This window comes from Pseudorasbora parva, chromosome 8 (assembly GCF_024679245.1).
Source record: "Pseudorasbora parva isolate DD20220531a chromosome 8, ASM2467924v1, whole genome shotgun sequence".
In the NCBI taxonomy this organism is placed as follows: domain Eukaryota; kingdom Metazoa; phylum Chordata; class Actinopteri; order Cypriniformes; family Gobionidae; genus Pseudorasbora; species Pseudorasbora parva.
Genome location: NC_090179.1, coordinates 32917990 through 32931696, shown reverse-complemented (window position 1 = coordinate 32931696; position 13707 = coordinate 32917990). Strand labels below are relative to the sequence as shown.

The 13707-nt window shown below is 38.5% G+C and overlaps 1 protein-coding gene across 1 annotated transcript in view; it reads right to left on the bottom strand.

Moving 5' to 3' along the window:
• tnfrsf19 (tumor necrosis factor receptor superfamily, member 19) overlaps positions 1–13497 on the bottom strand; it is a 37045-nt gene extending 23548 nt beyond the window's left edge. The window contains exons 1-4 of the mRNA XM_067451790.1: positions 13138–13497; positions 12360–12452; positions 11277–11387; positions 3104–3282 (exon numbers count right to left, since the gene is read on the bottom strand). Of these exons, the coding sequence (XP_067307891.1) occupies positions 3104–3282; positions 11277–11387; positions 12360–12449 (380 nt within the window). The 5' untranslated portion in view covers positions 12450–12452; positions 13138–13497. The remainder of the gene's footprint in view (positions 1–3103; positions 3283–11276; positions 11388–12359; positions 12453–13137) is intronic.
• Between the last annotated feature and the right edge of the window lie 210 nt (positions 13498–13707).

The following is a 13707-nucleotide window of genomic DNA, read 5'->3' as shown; positions in this document are numbered from 1 at the left end:
ATTCCACCATTAGTTACAGTAACAGCCCTAAAAACACATTTTTCTAAAATGATGTAGATGAAGGTCATGTGAGGAGTTGCCTTCAGCATGTCTTACTGTGCCAAAGCACTTAATTATGGGTAATCAAAAGTTATTAAAAACGTATCTGGTGAGATCAGGATGCTGCTATTGGGGAAACCAGTAACTATTGCAGCGATAGTGAAAAGCAGGTCTTCATAAACCTGACATGTTTCAGCTTCTAGGGCATGTCTGGACACAACCAATGGCCTTGAGTTGATTTCCCTGACCTGGACTTTAAACTGAGAAATTGTCTGCTTCACTTGAGGCTGGAGGGCTAAAGTGCGCGTAACTTGTGTCAGTCGATTTTAAAAAGCTTTCTTGAGAAAGACTGAGCCACAGCTGCACATAAATACAACTTGGGTTTCAGAAAGACTCTATGCTCTCAAAAATAAAGGTTCTTTACAGGGCGCCCACCCACTTTTTCAGCAATGCTGGTTCTGGAAATATTTCTTCCATTCATTTTTCCCATAGGGACAACATTACAAACTTTTATTTGAAGCAAAAAAAGTATTTGAAAAGCTGACAAAAAACTTCATTGGCCACTACAAAAAGAACTAGTATACAAACAAGAACAAATCCTTTTGAGAGCATAGGAAGACCAACTTTATTACATAATTTGCGGTGCTTCATGAGCCATGCAGAATTTTTTTTACACTGTTTGCTTAAAACGATTCTCTGATTGGTGGGAATTTCCATACAGCATCATGGGTAATGTAGTTTTTATTTTGCTGTTATACACAATTTGTTTTCTAAATACATGGAAAAGTTCAAACAGATGACTTCAGCAAAAGAATATACCATCGATTAACAAAATCAGACATCACAGCAAGTCTGTCTTTAAACATTTATAAGTTATTGTTAAAAAATGCAATTAAACTATGGAGAAAAGTTTTTATTTCCTGAACACGACTGTTGCATTTATGGTTCTATGAAGAATGGAACTTTTCCATTGCACTTAAAATAATAAAATTACAATTCGATCATTAATTACTCACCCTCATGTCATTCCAAACCAGTAAGAATTTCATTCATCTTCGGAACACAAATGAAGATATTTTTGATGAAATCTGAGAGCTTTTAGCTATGAAACAAACACTTTGACGCTTCAAAAAGTTTATAAAGAGATCCTAAAACAAATCGAATTGAGCAGTTCAGCCCAAATTTTTCTGAAGAGACTCAATCACTTTATATCATGAACGGATTGAACATATACACATATAAATATTCATCAACTCACACATCAGTTGAGAACCAATGAAGTTCATTCTCATGTTATTCAGCACGTTTTAGATTCCACAAGAATCAGTGAAGTTCATTCTCATGTTACGCAGTACGTTTGAGCTTCAGAAATAACCAATGAGGTTCAATCACATGTTATGCAGCACATTTGAGCTTCCGCAAGAACCAATGAGGTTCGCTTAAGATTCTGTTTATGGTCACTGATGTTTATATATTTAATTATACTAAATTAAATCTGTTCATCATATACACTGACCTAAAGGATTATTAGGAACACCTGTTCAATTTCTTATTAATGCAATTTTCTAATCAACCAATCACATGGCAGTTGCTTCAATGCATTTAGGGGTGTGGTCCTGGTAAAGACAATCTCCTGAACTCCAAACTGAATGTCAGAATGGGAAAGAAAGGTGATTTAAGCAATTATGAGCATGGCATGGTTTTTGGTGCCAGACGGGCCAGTTTGAGTATTTCACAATCTGCTCAGTTACTGGGATTTTCATGCACAACCATTTCTAGGGTTTAAAAAGAATGGTGTGAAAAGGGAAAACATGCAGCATGCGGGAGTCCTGTGGGCGAAAATGCCTTGTTGATGCTAGAGGCCAGAGGAGAATGGGCCGACTGATTCAAGCTGATAAAAGAGCAACTTTGACTGAAATAACCACTCGTTACAACCGAGGTATGCAGCAAAGCATTTGTGAAGCCACAACACGCACAACCTTGAGGCGGATGGGTTACAACAGCAGAAGACCCCACCGGGTACCACTCATCTCCACTACAAATAGGAAAAAGAAGCTACAATTTGCATGAGCTCACCAAAATTGGACAGTTGAAGACAAAATGTTGCCTGGTCTGATGAGTCTCGATTTCTGTTGAGACATTCAGATGGTAGAGTCAGAATTTGGCGTAAACAGAATGAGATCATGGATCCAACATAACTTGCTGGTGGTGTAATGGTGTGGTCGATAGTCAATAGTCAACCATATCAGTCATTCACACTCTTGCGGTTCAAGCTTTCTTCGGTATGTACAGTACAGCAATGGTTGCCTTTCAAGCTGAGCTGCTTCATAGGCTCTAAATTCAGTAGCTTTGGGCTCGAATCCTAGTTAGAGTTCAATCAGAGGTGTTTTGCAAAAGCAAAAATCCTAATTTAAATCCTAACAGTCAATAGATCACAACCCAATAGAGCATCTTTGGGATGTGTGGAACATGAGCTTTGTGCCCTGGATGTGCATCCCACAAATCTCCATCAACTGCAAGATGCTATCCTATCAATATGAGCCAACATTTCTAAAGAATGCTTTCAGCACCTTGTTGAATCAATGCCACGTAGAATTTAGTCAGTTCTGAAGGCGAAAGGGGGTCAAACACAGTATTAGTATGGTGTTCCTAATAATCCTTTAGGTAAATGTAAAGCGATCAAGTTTCTTCAGAAAATTAGTTTTACAAACTTTTAGAAGCGTCAAAGTGGTAGTTGCATAGCTGTCAATGGAGGGGCAGAAAGCTCTCAGATTTCATCAAAAAGATCTTCATTTGTGTTCCGAAGATGAATGAAAGACTTTAGAATGAGGGTTTAGAACAACATGAAGGTGAATACACAATGACAGAATTTTTGGGTGAATGATCCCTTTAAGGTCCTTTATAATAGAATTATATAGATTTTATGTTCTTCACACTAAGAATTTTTTTTTTTTTTTTTAAACCTTTTAGAACCTTTTTTTTAAGGTTATTATAGACCTACTTGGTCTTAGAAAACGCCTATCATTCGTTATTCTGTATAATTGTACTCCAGTGACTGACTCACCCGGGCAGGCAGTCTCCGCATACAGCGTTGTTCGTGGTGGAGCAGTTCCCCTTCTGAAAGCGGTTGAGTAGGGAACAGTCCAGACAGGGCTTGCATTTCTGCAGGCTGCGGTCCTCTTTGAAGCGACTGGCTCTGCAGGGCACACACTGGGCATCCTCCCCATAGCCAAAGCCACATTCCTGTGAGGATTAACAGAAGATATCTCACTGCCGAGGAAGGGAAGGGCGAGGAAGAGCCACAAAAAAAAAGGAAAAAAGAAAAGAAAACGCCAATGTGGACTAACAAGAAGCTAAGATGAAATAATGATTACAGTGTGTGTGTGTGTGTGTGTGTGTGTGTGTGTGTGTGTGTGTGTGTGTGTGTGTGTGTGTGTGTGTGTGTGTGAGAGAGAGAGAGAGAGAGAGAGAGAGAGAGAGAGAGAGAGAGAGAGAGAGAGAGAGAGAGAGAGAGAGAGAGAGAGAGAGAGAGAGAGAGAGAGAGAGAGAGAGAGAGAGAGAGAGAGAGAGAGAGAGAGAGAGAGAGAGATCCCCCTGCTGAACAAAGGCCAAGCTTCTTTTGAGAGAGTCTATCTTACACAGGCAATAATCTCCCTGACTCTCACGGGATCAATGGACAGCCTTCTGCTCCGGGCCCCCGAGGGCTCCACATTTGAATCAGAAAGGCCCACGGGGACGCCCATTGTTGGTTTATTGGGAGTTTATTGCAGAGGTTTTGTCAGGCCTGTCTTCGGCTAAAGTGTGTCTGAGAAATATTGATATTGAGAGGTTTTGGTGTGTGGACGCAGAAAAAGAGAGTCATTTAAACTAAAAGATTTACAAAGCATAAAGATTTTTAATAATGCAAACACTTGCACAATGAAGTGATTCAGAATTAGCAATGCACATACATATTTTTTTATTACATTAATATATATATAATGTAAAAAGAAATTGTCAATTAATTTTGTTTAAAATTTTAAAAGATACAAGCTGAACATTTTAAAAGATACAAGCTATATATATATTTTGTTGTTGATGATTTTAAGTTTATATTATTTTCTTTTGATTTTGGAGTGAAATATAACCCAGGCATGTTCTTGACAGGTTTTGTGAGATTCACCCAGAAAAGTGATCTGAGTACATACGCAAATACAAATCACGTAGGAAACTTAAGAAGAGCGGTCTCAATGTCAAGTTGTGGGGTCGTGAAGAATTCTAAGCATTCTTGAATTATACGAGACAACACCCTTTGCATTGTTCCCTAAATACAGGCCTATTTTATTTCAATAAAAGATCCAAAACTGTGCAGTTTGCATGATAATATGAGGCCAATTTTGCTTTACTCATGCACAGCCTAAGCAAAATATAACAGAGACTACAAATAGTGTCAAATAATTACAAATAAAATTAACATGCTTCCCATTTTAGCTGACTGAACGAACAATAGTACAAAATACAGTTGCCTTTAGCTTAGCAACTAGCAACAGAACACCAGAATTTTGCACTCAAAAGAGACCGAAAATTCAGCTGGGAAGATGTTCTAATGGATTTATAGCGGTTTTTCCTCGATCTGTGACAAACAACATTTGCTGGGCATGTTTCTGTACAACATGCTGGAATTTGACGTTTTACCACATTGAGTTTGACATTAAGAAGTGAAATGTAAGCAAACTTTTTTTTCCACGCTCCAGGATCTAAACTGAAATCTTAAGCGCCGCTTAATTAGCATTACTCAGAAGAGCATTTTCCCCCTCCAGGTCCACCCACTTCAATAAACAATGCCAGAGTATTTTCAAAACTCTACTGACAGTAATCAATCTGGAATATGCTTGTTTGTTTTTAATCCTTTCCACATTGATATAATTCTTGAGTCTTGAGAATCTTGCAGGGATACATTCAGCTTTCACTGAGACATATTTCTTAAACCATAATTGAAGCAGAACTACATGGAATTCAAATTATGTCTTATGCAACCCAATAGAGATCATCAATCAAGGCATTTATCAATGGAACCAACCAGCAATATGACACTAATCTACAGACTAAAAATCGTGTGTCCTTTTTTGATACGTGTCAGCTACAGACACAATAGATCACTCAAAATCAAAAATGTGGTCATCATCTACTCCCCTTTTTGCATTTTCAAACTTGAAGCATTTGTGATTCCTTATGAGGAAGAACCAATGCAGTGGTTGGAATGGATTGATGCAAATGAGTTTTGACATCTAGGGTGCAGGATTATTTTTGGTGAATTTGTTTCACATACAAAGCAATTCGGAGGCATCAGAGGGCAATGTAGTGCACGTAAGTCATCTTGATCACTCTTAAGGTACTTTTATGGTTCTATATTTCACAATTTGGGTCAATGTACATTTTTCAAACATTTTTGTGTTCTTAAGAAGAAATATGACATAAATTTTACTTTTGGGCTGTGGTGTAGCAGAACTACTAAATCAGCACAATATACAACAACAACATGCCCAGCAAATACTTTATAAACAACACAATCTGTAACCGTGATCCATTAAACAAACAAACCTCAGACAATTGCGTTCCTATCAGTAGCATTCCAGCAGAGGAGTGTAATTCAGAGAAAAGTGAGAGGACCTTTGTGGTTTGATATCACTCTGCACTATTGTTTTTTTTTTTTTTGCAGCTGCCCCTTCCCAAGTCAGGTCACTGTTACCCGCCTGCATTTCCACCACACTGAGCTGGATTAGAGAAGAGGCTCATATATCACTAACGTGGAGATCGGCTTCAAACAGGGGCCTTCTTTCTACACCGTGATCCAATTTCCCAGCTCCGGCACACATGGATTACTAGCCTGCGTGAGAGAGCCAATGACAAGAGCTCTCCATAAAGCCTGGTCCTGGTTTTAGCCAATGTTAGTGAAGACTGATTTGGCTCTCTCAACACAGGTCCTCCAAAGTCTGCATATAGGGTGCATGAACAGAATGACAGCTGTTGTTGCCTGCCCCGCAGCCCATATAAGACCTTTCTCTCCAGCAGGGCATGAAGGATTGGGGGGGTGGTGAATAAAAGAGGTATGGTCACTCCATTTGAAGGCATGATGCCATTCCCGGAGAGATAATCAACAGCAGAGCAAAGGGAGAATGAGAAATCTAAGGAGAGCTGTAACCCCCTGTGGTTTGTCTGTTGGAGTCTGCTGCTGGAATCCTCCAGCATTCAGAAGTTCAAACAGATAGATGAACCAATGAGCCAATGAGGCTCATGAATAGGCTCAGAATGCGCCTATGTGTCAGAGCCATGGCTCACTAGTAGTTATCACTGTGAGCTGTGGTGTTCATACGGGCAGTGGGAGTTTGAATCCGGCTCTCATCTTTTCCTAATCCTAACTGGACACTGAATCGACAAATAAGGATTCCGGCTCCCAGATATGGCTCAGAATGTGTCTACATGTCAGAGTCGTGGCTTAGTAGCTATCCATATGGGCTTTAGGAGTTTGAATATTGCTATTAACTTTTTCAAAATCTTAGCTGGACACCAGATGAAAACAAATGTAGGATTCAGGCTCAATGCATCTGGCTTAGTATTTATCACTATGGGCTGTGGTCCTCATATGGGCAACAGGAATTTGAATTGTGCTAGCAATATTTCTTGATCCTAGCTGAATCCAGGTGAATACAAATGAGGATTCAGGCTCCCGGATATGGCTCAGAAAGTGTATACGTGTCAGAGCCATGGTTTAGTAGTCATCACTATGAGCTGTGGTCCTCTTATGGGCCACAGGAGTTTGAATCTTGCTCAAAACATTTCCTAATCCTAGCTGGAATATTACAATAAAAAATGAGGAGTCAATAATGCAATGCTGCAGGAGTCAACTCTATTCTCTACAAAAGCCTGTTTTCACAGTCCAAAATCACCCAGGAACATTCCAGCCTAAGAGAACTCACCAAACCAGTACCTGCAAGTACCAATTTCTCCACTATCTCCAGATCAGATTTGAGTGAGAATGCCAAGCAAAACAGCAGGATGGATGTTTGATAGAGGAGAACGCTGGATGAAAGCATGTTCAGACACACAAGTGTTTTGAAGTCATCTTATTCAACAAAAAAAAAATTATACAAATAAAATAAAAACACTGTATTCAACTAAATAACCCTGAACCACCCTGCTCATTAATACTTTCTGTCAAAGCAAAGCTTGAACCACTTAACCCAACATGTACAAATTAATCTTACAAAACTGTCAAGAACATGTCTGAGTCATCTTTTATTTTTAAGATGTGCTTAATTGTCATAAATGGTCCTAAAACCAAGAGGTACCTCCCCCAGTGTCTGTTGAAGCCAATACGGAAGTAACTTAAACTGCAATTCATCGACTGACTACTAGGGACAGGCTCCAGAAGGGAGCACAATTTCATTGAGCCCCATGTTAAAATTCCCAACTTTAAAGCAGAAAACACATAGTTACAGCCTGGTACAAATTGTGGTTTTGGTCTATACGGCTAATTTTGCCCTTTTTTTAAAAATTTTAAATTTTAAATTAACTTTAAAAAATCGTATAACTCATTAGTTTACATTATATAACCTTAAAATTCTGCATAATTAAGGGCACGGTCACTTTTATCCACTGTCTGTTAGTCATTGTGCCACCTTAGCTCCGCCCACATCCCGCCTCTTTACCCATTTTCTGTTATCCGAGCGTGACGCACGATGACGCAGCCAAGATGGCAACGGCTTTACGCTTCAGAGCGGCTCTTCAGAATCCTATGGATGACGTAATGGGCACTACGTCCATTTTTGCATAAAACAAACTGCAGATGTTGTTTCTGTTCCTCAGAGAATAATTTAAAGCAATAGTTGAAAAGCAATACATTTACTCAACCTAAGCTCATATGCCTTTCTTTCTTCAGAACGCAAGATGTGAATTTTTAAAGAATATCTTGACCACACTTTTCCATATAACAAAAGTCGATGAGGATTGGGTGTGTCAAGAAGTTCTTCTCAGTGCATCATGCAATATATTGTATATTATAAAACTATTGGAGCTTGTGTTGAGCTGACAAAACCACCTGATTGATTTGATCTCAATTCAAACTGATTCAGTTCTAAAAATTCAAAACACTGACCCAATGATCCAGTCGTAATGGTTTACAGCTTACTGGATGTAAAATTATTCTATTGTATATTTCACAGAAGACATCTTACAGGTTTAAAAAAAACAAAAAAAGTTGCGCTAATGATGCCAGAGCATACATTTTTTTGTGAACTATCCCTTTAACAGTTACAAAATGCCTATCAACAAAGCTGTTATCAGCCTTTTCAGGTGAAAGACAGTGTGTAGGTGGGGATTTTACTAGCTGTTTGACTAGTCATGGATCTCTGAAAAAAATAGGGCGTCATGTGAACCGTCTAGAAGAGCTTCTGTGTCAAAGCTTAAAACAACAACAAAAATTAGTTGTTGGTGATGTTATTACAGCGAAGTTTCTAAGTTTAAGTGTAATATCTATAGTAAAAATAATGACTTAAAAAAATCACATTTCCCAAACACTCCTCCCACCTACCATTGGTCACAACAAACGGAAACCTCCCCCAAAGCCACACCATTGGTTGAGCCACTGTTACTGTTATTGGGCAGGTTAGGATGCTCAAACAAAGCAATGTTTTGATAGCACCACAGAGAAAAAGAGCCCTATTAAGCGCATGGCGCAGGTGCACTTAGGGAGTGTCCGAATCCACTTTTGCTAGTTTAAAGAAGGAAAAAACTGTTGGCGCACCAGGTGCATGGTCCAAAAGGGTTGTACCTATTCTCTTAATGAGTCATGGGTGTGTTTTTTGGCATTACCTGCAATAACCCAATCAGAGTCTCATCTCCCATTCCCTTTAAAAGCCAGCAGAGCTTGCACTATGGGGGATTTGCTGTTTACATTGTGGAATTTGCGAGCAGAAAGACTGAATGCTAGCCTGGATGCCTGCCGAGGTCAGTCCCGTCCACAACATTTGAGCTTGGACAGTTCGGTCTGGACTTGATCCATAGAGGAGTAATTATGCCAGAACAGAAACTGTTCGGACCAATGAAATTGTCATGGCGGGCTTTAGACGATGATGGACAGATGATAAACAGTAACGTAATCATCCACGTCGTCAAAGGCGCTTGGGTTGAATTTGTTCAAATCCTAAACTTGTTCATATATGCATTCACCTTCACTATTTCTCTCAGAAATGACGATTGTGTTGGAAAGTACTCTGTGTATCCTTAAAATCTTTTTTTACAACACCTGTAAAGCCGGAAAGATCTTTTATACTCTTCTTTTTCTTCTAACGTTTATTCCAGCATGTGTGCAGACAGGGTTGCCAAGTCGCCAACTACTAGCCCAAAACAACCCCAATAGCTTTTCGGGGGGTTCTCTTGGGGAAAAAATGGTGTTTGGGGGGTAAAATGTGTGTTATTTTGGCAAGGTTGCCTGCTAAAATTCGCTTTCCTGGGTCTATATATCACATAATTGAGGTTGTTTCAAACCGTGGACATGGAAAACAACCAACAAAAAAACAAAAGAAAGAACGAAAAAAACGCAGAGTTGGCAACACAGTACAGTTGAGTTCTGTTGACATTTGACAATTAACGTTATACGTCGTTCCGTTGCTCTTAATGGTTGTAGGTCTATCCAATTGATGTCGTTCCTGGTTAGGTTGAAACACGCCCCATAATCACAGCCCAATGGAGCAGTTTCAGACTCATATTCTGACTAGAGTTGAGTATGACCATGTCAGGCTAACTGAACGCTTCTCCAGAGAGGAATCCTTTTATTTTTAATATTTAAAAATGTCTGTGTGCTTCTGCATTGTGTGTGTACTAAGCAGAGTGTGTGCGTGTTGTGTACCCACTTATAGGCGCATATTACTAACACAGCTAATAAATATCACAAAATATACTGCATTACTGACTTTAGAGGTTTTTGTTCATCAATGGGGAAGTCGATTTCAGTTGCCTCGAAATAGCAAAACGGCAACGATGTGCCTGAACAAAACCTCGTTTTCATAAACGAACTGAGATGCGTGAGTGCATTTGCTATTTAATTAACGTGGAACGTGAAAACGATAACTGAGTCAGGCTGAAAGTAGCAAAAAACACTTGCGTTGTGCCTGCCATTGCATTGGGCCAGGTGTATGATAGAAATAAACTTGCTCATACTATAGTATCTGAATATTAAACCAGGATTAAAGAAAACGTTTTTAACATTGAAGTTAAACTAAAGTAATTGGAAAAACAGTTTTTCTGCATAATATTGTCCTTGGCTCTAAAGAATAGGGTTAAACCACAAGTGCTTGAATGGAAAAAGCAGGCAATCATTCACTACCTCCTCAGGCCCCAAAGCATTAATTGGCCGAAAACATCTGATGCACTGAAGCGTATAACCAATAAGTGTGTGTTCATGTGTACCAACATGAAAGTCATGCGGGTAAAAAAGCTTCTGCACTACATTTGTATACATCCAACAGCCTGATGTACCTGCATTTACCCAAGCATAAACCATGTAATGATTTCCACACTTCAGAAACAACCCAGACCTCGTTTTAGATTAGGTGGATAGTACAAAACCACTAAATTTCTTCCATGCCATGTTTACAAGGCCTTGAAATTCTCAGGGGTGGCAATGACATTAAAAGGCTTGAAGAAGAAAAAAACAGAAGATTGTGAGCAGGAGAGGATAAGAAGTGTGGGTGTAACTGATTAAAGCGTGGCCAGCGCTCTACAAAGGAGAACAGCGGTTTACCCTCTCTCTTTATGAAATGGAGGAAGCAATAAATAATTGGTCAGGACAAGCTATTCAAAACATTGGCATCCTCTCTCTATTGGTGAACTCTTTGCTTTTGGCCTGTTTGGTCTAGAAGTCTTTCAGGAAATCTGTGAAACTGATGGGAACGCGTCTCTCTGTCCCAGATTCGATCGCATACGTGGTTGAAACGGGTCTTTTTTTTTAAAAACAGCTTGAAGTAGAAGCGTCTAAATATATTTGCACATTAATTTGACTGTGGTAGGGGAACTGAAAGGAAAGAATTCTAGAATTAATCTCAATGGGAACCCATTCAAAAGAACAGTGCTTCGGAAATTATTTCTTGATTTAAGATGCAATCTTTTCAGGAAATTAAAAGTACAAGTTTTATACATGCACCAATGTTTCAAATTAGGCTGAAATAAAAAATAAACAACCTAGCGCAGAATTGGCAAACCTTAGAAAGCTCTTGTCCAGCATCGCACTGCCGGCAGAGAATACAGCTCCCAAACTTATCCTTGTATTCCTGTTCCCTGCAATCTCTCCTCTCCTCTGCCATAACTGCAAACTGCGAGGGACATGAAAAAGCATTGTTAATTATTACATCATTTCAGTAGAGGTTTGATGATTACAATTGTGTTCTCAAGAACAGACAAATCCACTGACATTCAGAAGTTTGGGGTAAGGGTTTTTCTTTTTTTGAAAGAAATTAATATTTTAAGGACTCAATAATGGTGCATTAAATTGTTCAAATTTGATTTATAATGGATTTCTATCCCAAATAAATGCTGTTTTTATGTTTCATGGTTTCCACAAACCACAGGCAGCACAATAAGAAATGTTTTTTGAGCAGTAAATCAGCATATGGGCCCCTTTTACATTTCCGGGGCTTTCAAATATATCCAAAGGAGGGAAAATTTAGAGAGAATGATTACTTTGAAAACTTTTCGATGTTGATAAACGTGTCAACACATTCCATGAAAAAAAAGGGTCCATTAGATTGATTTCTGACGCATCATGTGACACTGAAGTCTGGAGTAATGATGCTGAAAATTCTGCTTTGCTATTAGAATAAATTATTTTAAAATATTTTAAAATAAGTTTATAGTTCTTTTAAATTGTAATAATATTTCACAATATTACTATTTTTATTGTATTTTCAACAACAAAATGCAGCCATGCAGAGAATAAGACTTAACAAAAAAAAATATATATATATATATATATATATATATATATATATATATATATATATATATATATATATATATATATATATATATAACTAAATCTTAAAGAACAATTTTCTTTTGAACAATATCAATACATTTGAACAATATCAATACATTTGAATAATACTTATTGATTTTTTACTTTTTTGATTCAACAGTTTAAATAACTCAAACAATGCAGTTGATTGTACTTAAAACATTTAAGGCAGCAACTTTTTTTTGCGAGATCGCATCTCAAGTCAAGTATTAATTTGTTTATTCTTAAAGTTTAAGAGGAAGCAAAAGGCATTAATATGAACTGAACGTACCATAACACACAGTGGAAGGACGAGTATCCTGTGAAGAGTAAACGCTGAGTGGATCAGTCCCCGAGGCATTCTGGAAGGTCTTTCCCACATACACTATGAAAACAGAAATCCTTTGATGAATGATTAATGGAGGACACTATTTGCCATTATCTCTCAAAACTGTGTGAACACTAAGCAAACAATGATTATTATAAATCCATACCCTTTGTGCCTTATTTATAAATAGCTGGTATATAATACTGTCTGTTAAAATCAGACAAAAAATAAATTAATGAAATGAATCAAATCAAAACATTTTAAATCCACAGTGGATGTTTAATAAGAGATGTAACACTGGCTGAATTGGGGGAAAACGTTCCTCTATATCATTATATTAATTATGTAGGCTATTATTCAATGCAACTAACAACACATTGATGCCGTTCATGAAAAATATGCCCAGTGACTAATAATGTGATTCATAAACCCCATCGATCTGCATATGTGGATTTATATATGGAATAATGTTATAATACTCAGGTTTCACGTATTCAAAACGATATACTACTATAGGCCTATATAGCTAAATTGGATAACTTTTTATTGTTAGGCTACTTTTTGTCCTGGCATAGAAATGTGTAGGCTAGAAGCCTGTAATTGATGAATTAAAATATGCACATTGTATTAATGAAGGTGCAGATAGGCAGGCACTGTGTGTGTTGTGTCGTTCTGAAGATATTGATTTTTGGTTTCATATGCGCTCAAAGCAGCGCAGCAGCGGTGTGCAAAACTTTCTTACCGATAAACGCGTCGCTCGTGATATCCCGGTCTCCTACAGAAAGCGGTTCAGGATGCGATCCGGCGCGCTCGCCGCTGAGGTCTGACCCCGTCCCGAGTCCAGCACTGAAGTTAAAGCTCAGATCAAAGACTGCGGTCTGATGCCTGCAATCTGATCTCCCATCAGCATGCACATCAAAGCTTCACACACGTCCTGGACAAAAGCGCTTTAATCGAACCTGTTGACTCACTCACACCTCTCCATATGTTAATCCGAAAACTCCGTGCAGATGAACTGCATGATCCCGAGGCAGACGAGGACTGAAAGCGGCCAGCAAAACCTAGGTCTTGTGATCTGATCCGATCTCTCTCTTCAGTGCTGCGGGTGTTTGATGCAGAATTCCCTTTCATCTCAATGACGTCACTTGCCGCGCAGCCATTGGCTGGATTCTGCAGAGGAAACTTTTCACATCCACTTTGATTTCTTGACTTCGAATCATTTGCACTTACCTGACTCCAAAAAACGTGTTTGAAAAGTTAAGTCACACTTAAGATAACTGATAAAGATGTTAGATAACTGAACATCAAACCA